Source organism: Melanerpes formicivorus, unplaced genomic scaffold (genome assembly GCF_026170545.1).
Source record: "Melanerpes formicivorus ecotype bairdi unplaced genomic scaffold, bMelFor1.0.p_v2 SCAF_14, whole genome shotgun sequence".
Lineage (NCBI taxonomy): Eukaryota > Metazoa > Chordata > Aves > Piciformes > Picidae > Melanerpes > Melanerpes formicivorus.
The window spans coordinates 3,430,127-3,443,925 of NW_027142366.1; the positions used below are offsets into that span (position 1 = coordinate 3,430,127).

General features: G+C 53.5%; 2 protein-coding genes across 6 annotated transcripts in view; one reads left to right on the forward strand and one right to left on the reverse strand.

The window, feature by feature from the left end:
- RADIL (Rap associating with DIL domain) overlaps positions 1 to 2,622 on the forward strand; it is a 28,107-nt gene extending 25,485 nt beyond the window's left edge. For all 4 annotated transcript variants that reach the window (XM_068146630.1, XM_068146633.1, XM_068146632.1 and 1 more), the window contains exon 17: positions 185 to 2,622. In XM_068146630.1, coding sequence (XP_068002731.1) covers positions 185 to 290 — 106 coding nt within the window. In that variant the 3' untranslated portion in view covers positions 291 to 2,622. The remainder of the gene's footprint in view (positions 1 to 184) is intronic.
- Positions 2,381 to 13,162, reverse strand: AP5Z1 (adaptor related protein complex 5 subunit zeta 1). Of its 2 annotated transcripts, XM_068146634.1 has the most exons (17): positions 13,083 to 13,152; positions 12,700 to 12,837; positions 11,986 to 12,172; positions 10,814 to 10,958; positions 9,655 to 9,767; positions 8,997 to 9,165; positions 8,214 to 8,354; positions 7,801 to 7,838; positions 7,560 to 7,722; positions 7,112 to 7,290; positions 6,491 to 6,633; positions 5,855 to 6,004; positions 5,548 to 5,659; positions 5,045 to 5,142; positions 4,656 to 4,788; positions 3,883 to 4,097; positions 2,381 to 3,394 (listed from the first exon to the last, which is right to left on the reverse strand). In XM_068146634.1, the coding sequence occupies exons 1-17, from the start codon at positions 13,121 to 13,123 to the stop codon at positions 3,130 to 3,132; spliced, it is 2,430 nt and encodes an 809-aa protein (XP_068002735.1). In that variant the 5' UTR covers positions 13,124 to 13,152; the 3' UTR covers positions 2,381 to 3,129. The 2 variants fall into 2 exon arrangements, with proteins under 2 accessions (XP_068002735.1, XP_068002736.1); XM_068146635.1 differs by lacking the exon at positions 12,700 to 12,837 and having other exon boundaries at positions 13,083 to 13,162.
- Positions 13,163 to 13,799: the final 637 nt, after the last annotated feature.

The following is a 13,799-nucleotide window of genomic DNA, read 5'->3' on the forward strand; positions in this document are numbered from 1 at the left end:
TCTCTGTAAAGCTACAGGCAGAAGAGAAACAGACCCTGCTCCTAGGGGGCACAGAGCAGAGGGTGCACATGCTTGGCAAATGAGGGGTGCTTTGCCAATGCTCATGACCTGCCAGGGTCCTAGGGAGCTGCCAGGGTCCTGGGGAGCAGCCAGAACTCACCTCTCTCCCTGTTGCTCTCTGCAGTGCAGTGGATCTGATCCGCTCTGGAGGGAAGAAGCTGCGCTTCCTGGTTGCCAAGTCGGACATAGAAATAGCCAAAAAAATCAGTTCCAGCTCCTCTTCCTCCTAGTCCCTGTGGTACAAGAGTCCTTCTGCAGCAGCTTGCAAGTGCAGCTCTGGTTAAGGCTGACCTCAGGGAGCCTGGAGTACAAAAGGGAGGACCAAGACGCCACACCTGCCCTGGTTTTGCTTTTCAGCACCTAGCCCCTGTGTTGCAGTGGATGGAAGGACACACAGGGGTGGTGCATGCTTCTCCCACTGCCCCAGCTGGGAGCATCGTTCCTGATCTATTGCCTGGTCACCTTACATCCTGTGTCATCCTCCTCAGGAGCTTTGCTGGTCCTCTGTCCCCTCTGGAAGGGGACAGGAACAGGATGCTTCCCCCACTGGGACTGTAAGGCAGGCTCCTCTGTTCCTACAGCCTGGCAGCCCTGCAGGATGTCTCATGCCAACAGGCAGAAGGCTTGAAAACACCTTTTGGGTTTATAGATTAGCCTGTGGGGCAGGCCTGGGCTTTACTGTGGCAGGGGCCACTTGAGGTGCTGGCACATCAGGCTGGAAAAAGGTGCTCAGCTCTGGGGGTGAAGCCAGCACCTACAGGCAGGACTCCAAGCAGGATGCATTGCTAGGAGTTGAGTTCCCTGGTGCCATCCCCAGTCAGGTGCCTTTCTGCTGCTGAGCTGCAATCACACTGCCCTCAGCCCTGCTTCGGGATGGGAAGCAGCTACAGCAAAGGGCTGACACCACCAGCAGCTCCCTGTGAGTCTTGGGAGAGCCCCCTTGAAGAAAGGGACTCTGTCACCCTTGCTCATGCAGCTATTTATTGCTTGGCTCTTGCACCATGATCCTGGCAGAAGGCTCCCAGGTGCTCAGGGCATGCACAGAATTTCCCCCACACAGGAGCTGTTGCCCTCTGCAAGGGGCTACAGCCAGCTTAGTGCTTCTGTGTCTGCTCCTGGTCCCTGCAAGCTGGGAATGATGGGCTTGTGCCACCAGGAACCTGTGCAAGCCTTGGCAACGTGTGGGGCCAGACCCCAGGTGTGGCTGACACTGGCCCAGGCAGAGGAGGGACATCTTGGCACTGTGTCCTGGTACTCTCCCGTTAGCTTTGCAAAGCCATCCGGTTTGCTGCCCAGCACGGAGCATCTCAGAAATGCATGCAGCTGACATGCCCACGGGTGATGGCAGGCAGCAGAGGTTCCCTTTGGAAGGCAAATCTTGATCGTCCCAGGAGCAGCTCTGCTGGAGTGGCAGCTCCACCACGCGGCTGATGGCTCCCTTGCACACACGACCTGCCTGCCAAGCCCTCCCGGTGTTTATAGCAACGTGGACCGGATAAACCCGACCTGATTTCCACATATAGACAGATCTCGAGACCTGGTTTAGCTGAACCCTATTAAAAGAGCCTGCTGCAAAGCCCTGCATCACCTCCTGCACTTAAACCAGCACAGTCTGGGCTCCAGCAGCAAATCAGACATTCACAAGGCATCTCACAGCAATTGCAAGCTGAGGATTGTGAGGCTGAAAAAGGGATGGGACAGGGCTGGCCTGCAGCAGACCTCACTGGAGTTTTGGTTCCTGTACTTAGTCTTGCACTTTGCAGAACAGGGATGGCAGAACAATCCACCCAAGGGGAAACACTCCACGACTGGATTTGAATGCAGCCTGGCCTGCAAGATGGACAAAGCAACTTTACCCAGACACTAGTGCCTTGCTTCTCTGCTAGGCCATGTTCATGCCAACCGGCCTGGGGTGCTGCCCCAGCAGGGACTGGGAAGAAAGCATCCCTCCTGCTGCTGACTCAGCCATACCAGGCAGGTGAGCAAAGGCTCAGGGCCCCACAAGGCTCCTGGTGACTCACTGGACTTAGAAGCAAGCAGGTATGCTGGCCTGTCATCTGTGGAGCTCAGCAGGTTTGTAGGGCAGGAAATGGGCTGCCTGGAGCTCCTGGGAAAACTGCATGTACTCCTTACTCCCCTCAGCCTGGGAGGCAGGGTTTGGGGGAAGCTTAGTTTGCACTAAACAGGACTGGGGCTGCACCCTGGCAAGTTCCAGTGGCACCAATGCAGCTCTCTGCTCCCCCCTGAGCTTGGCTCTCGGGAACCCCTGTGGGTGTGAAACAGCTCCAGAGTTGTGTGTTGCTCACAGTGCAGTCAGGTATTGAAACAGACTGTAAATAAACTCTTTACTAGTGTGCATGAGGGCATGCTTCTCCTGGAAGGAGCAGCAGGATGTACTCACTCCCCCCCCACGTGTTAATACTGTACAGTTCCAGTGTGTACAAACTTCTCCAGTGGGTAGAGAACACAGCATGGCTCCTGTTTGACACCAGGCTGATGTATATTGAGAAATGCTCTTGGTGTCAACAATAAACTGGATCAATAAATCTCTCTAAGCTCCTATCTGGTAGCTGTCTCTTGGATCTTGACATGTTCATTCTGATAGGAAGACAGAAGAGCAGTGAGGGCTTGCAGCAGACTTAATGGAATCACTTCTGCTTTCTCCACCACACACAGGCCTTCGCTTGGCTGATCTGCTGCAAGGAGGGGCAATGAAACCGGCATGTGCAAGGCCAGGGCCTTGTGAGGGCAGAGGGGAGGGAGAAAAGTCAGAGGAGGGAAGAAGCACATCTCCAAAGGGGCATGGCAGAGTAGTAAACTCATGCCTTCACTCTCCTGCCACATTCCCACAAACCCATTGGGATTCCCAATCCATACTGGCAAGACAGGCTGAGGAGACAGAAATACAAAGAGCCTCACACCGAAGAGCAGCCTCAGCTCTGCTGAGTCCTGTTCTGTTTCATTCACAAGCACTTGTTCCTCATTCCCAGAGCAGGGCCTCGGCCTCGAGTGTCAGCAGGGTCCAGTGGGTTACCACAGAGGCTGAAGCCTCTCAGCAAGCTCATGCCCTCACCCTGGCATGAAGCCAGGAGTCGGCTCTAGGAGGCGGGTGACCATCCTGAGGGCACAAGGGAGGGAGTCGTTCACCTCCCTCTGGAACCGTGTGCTGGCCACGGGCGGTGTGAACACCACCTGAGCCACGCTGGGCATCTTCAGGAGGTTCAGGAGTTCAGTTGCTCGGATGAGGATCTCCTCGAGGTCCTCCTCCTGGTACACAGAGGTGACAGCAGGGTTCTGCACAAACGTCCTCATCTTGGACAGGAACATGGACACTCTGCAGGAGAGAAGGACATGGGAATCAGCTGGCAAAACCTCTGTACTCCGCAAGGTCACAGGATCATAGGGTGTCAGGGACCCAAAGAGATCATCCAGTCCAAGCCCCCTGCCAGAGCAGGACCATACAATCTAGCTCAGCTCATAGAGGAACACATCTGAACAGTCCCCAGAGAAGGAGACTCCACAGCCTCTCTGGGGAGCCTGCTCCAGTGGTCACTCCTTCAGCCTGTGTGTTCCAAAAGACTCTGCTGTAGGTGACACCAGATGCTAGCCACCCCCTTCCCCTCAGGCACACAACATTAGTCAGCAGATGAGTTCCACTTCCCCCAACTGTGCTCCTCCACAGCTTGCTTCCTCTGTCCTGTCTCAGTTTCAGGCTCCACCGGTTGCCAAGCGCGATTATTTAAGGCGAGCAAACATCTGTTTGGACCTACACCACCACCTGCAAATTTCAACCCTTTGCCTTTTCCTGCCATCCCTCCTGACCTGGGGATCAGGTCCTGGCTCCGAGCTGCCAGCTTGGTCAAGGTGGCCATGAGGACGCTGATGGCGCGGGGCGGGTAGCCGGGGGTGGCGGGCAGCGGCCGCAGCTGGGTGACCTCAAAGAGCACAGCCTCCAGCGCCTCGAAGAACCTCATGATCTGCTCCACCGTGCAGCGCCTGTCGTAGCACACTGACAGGTACTCTCCAACAGCCCACACCTGAAGGGAAGGCAGAGGTGCTCAGGGTGAGGAGAAATCCAGTGCTTTCTAGGGGACAGCACATCAGAACATAGAATCGTTAGGGTTGGAAGGGACCTCAAGGCTCAGCCAGTTCCAACCCCCTGCCATGGGCAGGGACACCTCACACTACAGCAGGTTGCTCAGAGCCACATCCAGCCTGGCCTTAAAAACCTCCAGGGATGAGGCTTCCACCACCTCCCTGGGCAACCTCTGCCAGTCTCACCAGCCTCATGGGAAGAACTTCTTCCTAACATCCAATCTGAACCTACCCATTTCTGTTTGTTTTCCCATTCCCCCCAGTCCCATCACTCCCTGACACCCTCAAAAGTCCCTCCCCAGCTTTCTTGTAGCCTCCTTCAGATTCAGGAAGGCCACAATAAGGCCTCCTCAGAGCCTTCTCTTCTCCAGACTGAACAGCCCCAACTCCAGGTTGGAGAAGAGGACAACTAATGCTAGCAGAGGAGAGGAGGAAAGGGAACCAAGAGGTGACTCCACAGGTGGAGCACCATGAGGCAGAAGCAGGCAGACCCTACTTACCACATGGGTGAAGATGGCCTCCTTGCTCTGGATGTTGCTGACTGCTCCTGAGAACTCCAGAATCTCTGTGGATAGCTCCACGATGAGTGCAGGGTGCAGCTTGCAGAGCACCACCAGCTGTGAGCTCAGCACCCTGGAGGAAGGATGGGCAGAGCTCAGACCACAGGCAAAGTGGCCATCACCAAACTGAGGAGGTGGTGGCAGCACCCAGCCATTGGCACAGTTGTTGTACACTCAGGATGCTTCCTGCTGGGCTGGAGATGCAATCCCTGTTCTGCACCCTCCAGAAGTGTGTCACAGCAGGGACTGGGCCCCACAAGTGAAAAGGCTCCTGGGCTGCAACCAGCAGAAGAGCTGTGAGCTTGGCTGGGCCTCCTGTCCCACCTCACCTGTACACATCATCTTTGAATGCTGGGATCTCATAGAGCTGGTCACTCCTCTGCAGCAGCAGCACCACCAGCTGGTTTATCAGTGGCCCATCTGCAAACTGAAAAAGAGCTCTTGTTGCAGCAACACCAGTGACTGCCAGCAGCCCAAACCCAAACTAACCAGCCAGGTAGAACAGCTGTCACAGGCACAGCCTCACCTAGCAGGAGGGCAGCAGTGCACACAGCAGGCACCAGGGGCTCATTCTGCTCTCATCCACCTCTTTTACAGCTGGCTGAAAGAACAGTGTGAAGCCCAACACTGCACCAGGGAGCTTTTCTGCTTCTCTGGATGAAGTAGCCAGCTGAGTACTGGTTCATGCCAGCAGTAGACCATCCCACCCTCCCCTCATGATCCCCTCTGTTGAAGCTGTAGTGTCTTTAAGTTTTGCTTTTGCAACTGCTCTTCACTTAACAAGACATCCCTGTGGTATGACTGGGAGCCAAACTCTCCAAGCAGGGCCTACCTCTGCCACCACCTTGAAAAAGAGCTCCAGTAAGACAGGGACAGTCTCTGCACACTGCACAACCCTTGGGCTGCTGGCCAGGGAGCCCAGCAACTGGCGAAGTGGAATCAGCCTGTGGGCAACAGAAAAGTTACTGCTGAGGGCCTGCTCCCAGCTGCTCTCCTGGCTGCCCATCCCTATCCCCCCACAAGGCCTCTGAGCACAGGGAGGAGAGCAGCTACACCTTCCCCTGCAATCCCAGTGCTGCATCCCAGAGCTGGGTGGCTGAACCAAACCCTCGTGGCAGTCTCCCACAGCAGCTTCCTACCTCTCTGGGGCATCCTCTGAGGTAGACTTGGCACGGAGAAGGTGCTGGAACATGCTCCTGTAGAGGGGATGGCGAAAAGCTTCCAGGCAGGTGCCTGGCTGCACAGCTGGGTCACTGGCAGCCTTCTCAGAGGTAGGAAGGGCAGCTGACCTGGCAGGAGACACACACAGAATGAGCTGCATTGTGAGAATGAGCCAGGGCATAGCTGGAATCCTGGACAATGGAGTAACTCCCTTTCCATGGAAACAGAGACAGCAATTTGGTCCAATCCAGGCCCTCTAAAAGCCAAAGAACCAGGATGACAGAAAATGATCCCCCAGGCTCAGGCAATAGCTTCATCATTTCTTCTGTGTCACTCCTAGGAAAGGAGAAAATGCTGCTCTGTATCCCTTAGTCATTGAAGCCCACCAACATCTTGCCTTTAGGATGACTCTTTTCCAAGCACTCTAGAGAGAGCTGCTCATGTTAGGGAAGACAAGGAAGAGTAGAAGGTACAGCAGTGAGAGCTAGACCCTGTCCTGTCCTGTTGTCCTGGAGACTCACAGTTCCTAATGACCTCTGCATGCCTCCAAGATATCAAAGCCAGAGAAGCTGGCTAAGAGCAGGGAAGAAACAGGGAAGAGAAGGTAACATTACCTCAGCTGCACATCCAGAGCTGCTGTCAAACAGGGCAGGTCAAGAAGCAAATGGAAGATCTCAATGGCTGTGCCTGCATCCAGCAGAGATGGGAGAAAGTCCACAAACTCAGAGATGAGGGGTGGGCTGTTCCATGCCAGGAACTGCAAGGAACAAGCACAAACTGCTGCAGTATCCCTGCTACTCCACCACACCCCCAGACAGTTCTCACACTGTGAACATAAGGCATGGGGAAGGGATAGTCACTTCTGAAAAGCAAAACCAGAGTGGTCTGAGGGTTTGGTCAAAACCTAGGAGGCTGCTGGAAGCTCAACACAGGCATCTGGCAGCTGGATTAGTGGCTGGCAAGCTGTAACTTATTAAAGTTTTCCAGAAACAAAGTGCTGTGTCCTGTGTTCACTCTGTCCCAACCCACTGGCAGCCACACTGGCAGTGCTAATCAGACTCAGAGCCCTCTTCCCTCCTCAAACTCACACTTGCTTTTCTAACAGCTCTTGGTCATGCTCTCCCCAGCACTGCCACAGAGGAACACAGAGGGCTTTGGGGTGCAAAGAGCAAGTTCTGGGGCACAGAAAGGAGCATGCAGCATGTTCTCTCCTGAGCTGCTCCAGCATGGTGTACCTTGAAGAGATTTGGGAAGCTCTGCCTGAATACACTGGAGGTCTCAGTGAAGAGCTGGCTGTTGGCTTTGCAGAACTGGACAAACTCGAAGGCCAGTGATGCGTTGTGGAAGAGCTGAGCAGGGATATCAGTGAGTAAGTGTCTGTAGATTGCATCAGAGTCCACAGCTGCCACTTTGCCTGGGAAGACACAGCATGCTGCTGAGCACAGCCCACCCAGCAGCTCTGCCAACGAGGGTTCCAGGGGCTAAGCCAAACCTGGGTTATGCTTTTCTAAAGAGCACAGGATAGCACAGCCTCTGGGTCTCCTGGAGTGGGATCATCTACCCCAGAGTACAGCCAAGGCTGAGTTACCAGCTCTGGCAGCTAGCAAACTGCCAGGAGAAAAGGCTGTGCAGAGAGTATGCAAGACTAGGTGGTGGACAAGGGGGTAAGAGGTGATGACTTACTGTGGTTCAGGAAGAACTGGGCAATGGGCAGCAGTGCCCTGGCATAAGCAGCATCCCCACAGATTCTGCCATGCAGGACTTTCAGGAAGGAGACTGCACGGTGCACGTAGGAGGACTCTTGTTTGCAGATGATGTCCATGATTGTCACTGCTTCAATGAGACACTGCAAGGCAGCACAGTCAGATTAGGTAGGGGGGAAGCCACAGCTCTCAGAGCTTCAGTATAACCTCTGTGTACTTACAGCTTTCTGTAGGTCTGCATCATCCTTCTTCAGGGGTCCTGTCAAAGAGAAGAGTCCCAGTTAAAATCTGAGACCAAACAGGAACATCAGGCTGTCAGTTTGAGCTCCAACTCAGATTTCAGGACAGGTGGATTAATGAGAACTAAGTTCCACAGCTTCCCCATGCAAGTCAAGGACAGGAGGCAAACCATGACCCTTGCCTTCAGAGTCACAGAATGTCAGGGGCTGGAAGGGACCTCGAGAGATCATCCAGTCCAACCCCAAGCTCTTCCAGCGCCCCACTTCAGGGCTCATTGATGATGTGCACCAGCAGCTGGGAGGAGTGAGCTCCCAGCCCAGAGAGGCAGTGAAGCAGAAACATTTTCAGGAGCACTACCAAGAGAACTGCAGGGAGGGTTGAAGGCAAGACTCACGGCGGTGGCTCTGCTCGAGCAGCCGCTGGCAGTACTCGAAGGCTTTCTCCCGCAGACGCTCCCTCGGGGGCGGCAGGCGACTGGGCGTGGGCAGAGTCGAGGCCGTGGACACCACAGACTTGGCCAGTCCTGATTTGTCATCTACAGAACAAAGGTTACCACATATCAATTCTCATTATGGGCAACCTAACCCACACAGCTGCCCAGTGACAGCAAGGGAGCTGTCTGCCCCTAGCAACACTGTGAAGAAAAGGAGGCTGGGGGAGAAGGGGGGGGTGACAAGAACCCCATCACCCAGGGCTTTTTTCTCAGGGGCCCATGGGGCTTTGTTTGAAACCAGAGGCTCACTGAATCATACAATAATAGAAATATTAGGGTTGGAAGGGACCTCAGGGATCATCTAGTTCCTACTCCCCTGCCATGATCACACTAGATCAGGCCACATCCAGCCTGGCCTTCAAAACCTCTAGGGATGAGGCTTCCACCACCTCCCTGGGCAACCTGTTCCAGCCTCTCACCACCCTCATGGTGAAAGACATACTAACATCCAATCTGAATCTAGTCATTTCTATTTTTTTGCCACACAACCAACTGCTCATGGAAGTGTTAGTAAGGATCAGTTGGGTGGGTTTGGAATACTCCTTCCTCAAATTTTCCTGGCTCCTAGTCCCAGACCTGTGAATTCTTGCCCACATTCCTGCACTTGCTGAGCCATTGGTGCAGCCACCTAATAATTTCAGAGCACATACAACCCATGCTGGCCTGTAGCCTTCCAATTCATACCTGACTTGGGTGTCTTCAAGCCCTTGTCCCCATAGCACAGCAGCCAGCTTCGCAGCATGGAGAAGGCTTGGACGTTGAGCCACTGGTCCTGCGTGTGGTACTGACCCACTGACAGCACCGTGAAGAAGTCTGTGGCAATGGCACCATCCACCTCTGTGACAGGTCCAGGCTGTGAGAAAAGATGCAGCAGGTCATACTCCCAGGGAAAGCCCACATGAGAAGGCAGGGAAAACTCCATTGTGCTCACAGAGACAAGTAGCCCTCGTCTGTACCTACTGTGGGGGCTGCAGGGGGGCAGTTATCCAGGGAGAGAAAGCTCAGCTGTGTTGGATTCTCTGCTCCAGCTGAAGCATTCCAAACTGTCCCCCTCTCTGATAAAGGCCTCACTTCCAATTAGCTTTTACTCCAAGGTACATGGTGACTAGAAGACTCTCCCCTCAAAACTACTTCAAGGATCAAAGTCCTGGCTCTACAGCAGGACTCCTAAATCTTGGAGCTGTAAATCCCTCTGCTTTGCTTTCCTATGTATCTTGACCACTTATCCCACAAAAAGAGGCAAGGAACAACAGCACTTCCAGGTCACACTGATTCTGGGAACCCAAACCAGCAGGCAACTAACAAATGCACCACAAGATGACCATGGCAACCCAGCACTTACCTGCTTGGTTCTGGGACTGGAGAAGAAGCCTCCAGAGGGCTGAGCCACTCCTTGCTGAGTGCTGGCATACCTCAGCCAGTCTGCCATCTTTTTACTGACTACATTGACCTGTTCTGTACAAGAGAAGTCACAGGATCATTGCCAGACTGGGCAGGAAAGCAGCCTCTGCAACACACCCCTGCTACCCCTCAGTGGCTGTGCTTCTCCTCCAGCCTAGATCACTGTCTCTCTGACACAGCAATGACTACACCGAGGTGGATGCCCTATACTCCTCCTCATACTACAGCAGGTCCAGGATTGCCCACCCTCATTTCAGACTTCTGTGTCCTGTGCTGACTCCCAGCCACTGGGTCAGTTTAATGATTGTTTTGCCTGTTTCCTCAGACAAAAAGTCAGAGAGTGAGTGCTGGAACCAAGGACTTTTGGTGTGAGCAGAGTCAAGAGGTATTTGTTCCTTTGTTTCCATCCACAGATGCTATTAGAATGAAGGTACAAAACCACTGCCCTTATCTTCAGGCAGTGGCTGGCTTCAGCTCTGCAGACAAAGGCATGAACCCCCTGCAGAGGACATGCAGAGGCTGAGGCAGGTGATCCTGCCTGCTCAGGCAGCCCATACACCCTGGCCCAGCATTCTCCCCAAAGCTTTCTCTGGCCTACACACAAACCACCCAGGGAAGCCCCAAAACCAGGCTCTTGTTCAGAACACAACCTCTCACCATTGTAAGCCTGGAATGTCTCCTGTGGTTTACACACCAGTCCTGCCTCTCATGAAGAGTACCTCTAGTTGTTTTTGTTGCTCTTCTGAACAGTTCCACAAGCATGTATCTCTGTTTCTGTCTCTCACTTTGTTTGAAGCTCTTCAGGATAGCTACAACTTCACACTCCTACTGCATCTGGAGACCTAGTACACATTACACTGACACAGATCTATACAGAACAGAGGCTCTAGACACTGGAAAGGGCCAAAGCAGCTAAAGGGCCAGTTCATTTTCCAGTGGTGAAAAGTATCTTGCCTAAGAAGTCTACTTTCCTTGTGGCAGCAATGTCACTTTTAACAGCAGTTTCCAAGTGCTACCCCTAGCCAAAGACTTCAGAGAGCCTTCTGGTCACTGCACAGATCACAGGCAGAAGGTAATCTCAAGCCTTCCTCTCTATTTACCTTCAGTTAGAGATTCTGGTGAAAGACTGATGACATGTGACAGGACAGGAAGGAGGTACCGAGCACTCTGACCCTCAGGCAGCCTCCTTTCAAGGACTTTTACAATGCGTTGTCCCACAGCAGCCACTTCACCCTTCTTGTTTCCCTTAAAGACAAAGCACAAGTAAAGCTAACTAGATAATCTTTGACTAGTGCTAGAGACCAGTACCACACACAAACTCTTCCATCAGGCATCAATAACAATGTCAAACATAAAAAACACCTCACAGCACAGGCTGATTCTACAGAGATCTGCAACAGGAATTCACAGATCCCAGGAGGGCAGATGGAACAACAGGTTTGTGGACAACCATCATCTGAAGTGGAAATTAACAACCTCACAAGGCTGAACAAGACCAAATGCAAGGTTGTGCATCTGGGTTGAGGCAATCCCAAGCTGGGCAGCAACTGGCTTGAGAGCAGCCCTGAAGAAAAGGACTTGGGGTGCTGGTGGATGAGAAGCTCAGCATAAGCTACCAGTGTGCACTTGCAGCCCAGAAATCCAACCACATCCTGGGCTGCAGCAAGAAAAGCAGAGCCAGCAGGTTGAGGGAGGTGATTCTCCTTCTCTACTTGGCTCTGCTGAGACCCCACCTGGAGTACTGCCTCCAGTTCTGGAGCCCCTGGAACAGGAAGGATCTGGAGCTGCTGGAAGGTGTCCAGAGAAGGGCTACAAGGATGAGCAGAGGGCTGGAGCTGCTCTGCTATGAGGACAGACTGAGGGAGTTGGGGCTGGTCAGTCTGGAGAAGAGAAGGCTCTGAGGAGACCTAATTGTGGCCTTCCAGTATCTGAAGGGGGCCTACAAGAAAGCTGGAGAGGGACCTTTTTATGGTGTCAGGGAGTGATAGGACCAGGGGGAATGGAACAAAACTAGAAATGGGTAGATTCAGATGGGATGTTAGGAAGAAGCTCTTCCCCATGAGGGTGGTGAGATTGCCCAGAGGTTGCCCAGGAAGGTGGTAGAAACCTACACTAAACAATTAGGCTCCTCAAATGAACACAGAAATGCTTCTGCTTTTTCCTAGATACTTTCAATTGATTTTCATGCTCCTTGAGCTCAGCAAACAGGGAACAATCAGAAAGCAAATCCATATTGACAAGGGGAAGATGTTGGACTTGGCAGATCACTTACCTGAGCCAAAAGGATGGAGGATACCAGGCTCAAGAGCTTTGTCTCTTGAATCTGATCGCAGGAGAGGATCAGATCATTACAAGGTGACATCTCCCTCAGGATGGCAGCACATAACACCTGAACCTGCTCAGGGCACTTGGGTGAACACAGCACTGTCTGCAACAGTTCCACAAACTTGCCATCTAGCCTGCAAGAGTCACAAGAAAGCATCACCACAAGGCAAGAAACGACTCAGACATTTATTTGCTGTATATCCTTGGGATGCTCTCCCTTGATGCTAGTGCCATTTTATCCCCTCCACTTCTGAGGTTTGTTTCTTAGCACAGCTTCAAAGAGCACTCAGTGACAGAAACACCTGGAACTTTCACTGCAAGAGGGGGGAGGCAATAAAGGGGGTGGGGGGAGGGCAAAGAGAGGTTTGAAATTTATCTAGAAATCAGTGTTTTCAAATCAGTTTTTTTTGTTTGTTTTTTTTTTTGGGGGTTTTTTTGTTCATTTGTTTGGTTGGGGTTTTGTTTGTGGGTCTTTTTTTGTTTGTTTGTTTGGCTTTTTTTGTTTAGGTTGTTTTTTGTCTGGGTTGGTTTTGTTTGGGGTTTTTGTTTGTTTGGGTTGGGGTTTTGTTTGCTTTGGTTTCAAGCACTAAGGTTTGTTCGGTTGTTTGTTTTTCCCTTTCATGAAAGCGATGCTTTGCTCTTGGTGCACGAAGCTGCTCACCTGCGCGGGTATTTGGTGGCAGCGACGGTGAGGTGCAGCCTCTGGAGGCAGTCCGCGGCCTCGGGGCCCAGCTCCGGGCCCTGCAGGAGGGAGGCGACGCGGGAGGCGAATCTCCGCAGCTCTTCCTCTTGGATCTCCCTGCCGGGGCAAGCGGCCGTCGGGACCCCGGCCACGGCCCCTCTTTAGAAACCCTGGGGGGTCGCACCTTTCCCCCCCAGGCTCCCCACCCCAGTGGAGCAGCGACGCGGCCCGGCCGCCCCTCAGCCCCGGCTCGGCCCCTGCCAGCCCCAGGCAGTTCCGACAGCACCCCGACCCAAGGGCGCCCTGCCGTCCTCCCTCGGTCCCTCAGCAGCCACCCCGGGATGTCAGCACCCCTTCCGTACCTCGCCTGCTTGAGGAAGCTCTCGGCCGCCGCCGTGAACATGCCGACAGCTCCGCTGCTCCTGCCGCCTCGGTCCGCGGCCAAAGCGGCCCCCCAGAGGCGGGCGGTGCGCAGCGGCCAGCTCCGGGGGGACGCGGCCGCTGCTGCACCAAGGTTCCGCCTGAAGGGGAGGTTCCGGAGGGCTGGGGCGCGGTTGCCCCAAGCCCTGGGGAAACCGGGCCCAATGCCCTCAGAGAGGAAGGAAGAAAGGGTAATGGCAAAATCCTCTCCACTGATTACTTCAAGGTAGTGCTGCTGTTATTCCAGAGTTTGAGGTGAAGCTTGTCCCTGCTGCCATCCCACAGAGCATGGAGAGCAGCTCTTGGGACGCAGACCCCTGGAAAACATCACCCCATGGCAGAGCCAGGGCAGGATTCAGGTTTCTAAGAGCATGATGATAAAAGATGCCATATTAGCCTTTCCTGCAACCCATTCAAAGAACGCTTTCCACAAAGGGCAAGAGGTGTTAAAAATAGCTTCTCAGCAAGTGGGCTTCAGAGCTTCCAAAAGGTTAAGAAAGCATTAACTCCCCTCAGAAACGTCTCTCCTCCTGCCTGCTAACACACTTGAGCCTCTCACTGCCATGCTGTTCATCACCCTGCAGGGAGGAGGGCATGTCATGAGAGGAAACTTGGCGCTCTGCCCTTTGTTACTTCTCTGCCCTATGACTCCCTGGCAG

What these genes read in the sequence shown, in the direction of transcription:
- AP5Z1 (XM_068146634.1), bottom strand. Translation starts at nt 13,123, where the DNA reads ATGTTCACGGCGGCGGCCGAGAGCTTCCTCAAGCAGGCGAG. An exon ending in TCAGAGGATGCCCCAGAGAG is followed by an intron (nt 5,660 to 5,854) that starts GTAGGAAGCTGC and finishes TGTTGCCCACAG; the next exon opens with GCTGATTCCACTTCGCCAGT. An exon ending in TTTTCAAGGTGGTGGCAGAG is followed by an intron (nt 5,143 to 5,547) that starts GTAGGCCCTGCT and finishes GCTCTTTTTCAG; the next exon opens with TTTGCAGATGGGCCACTGAT.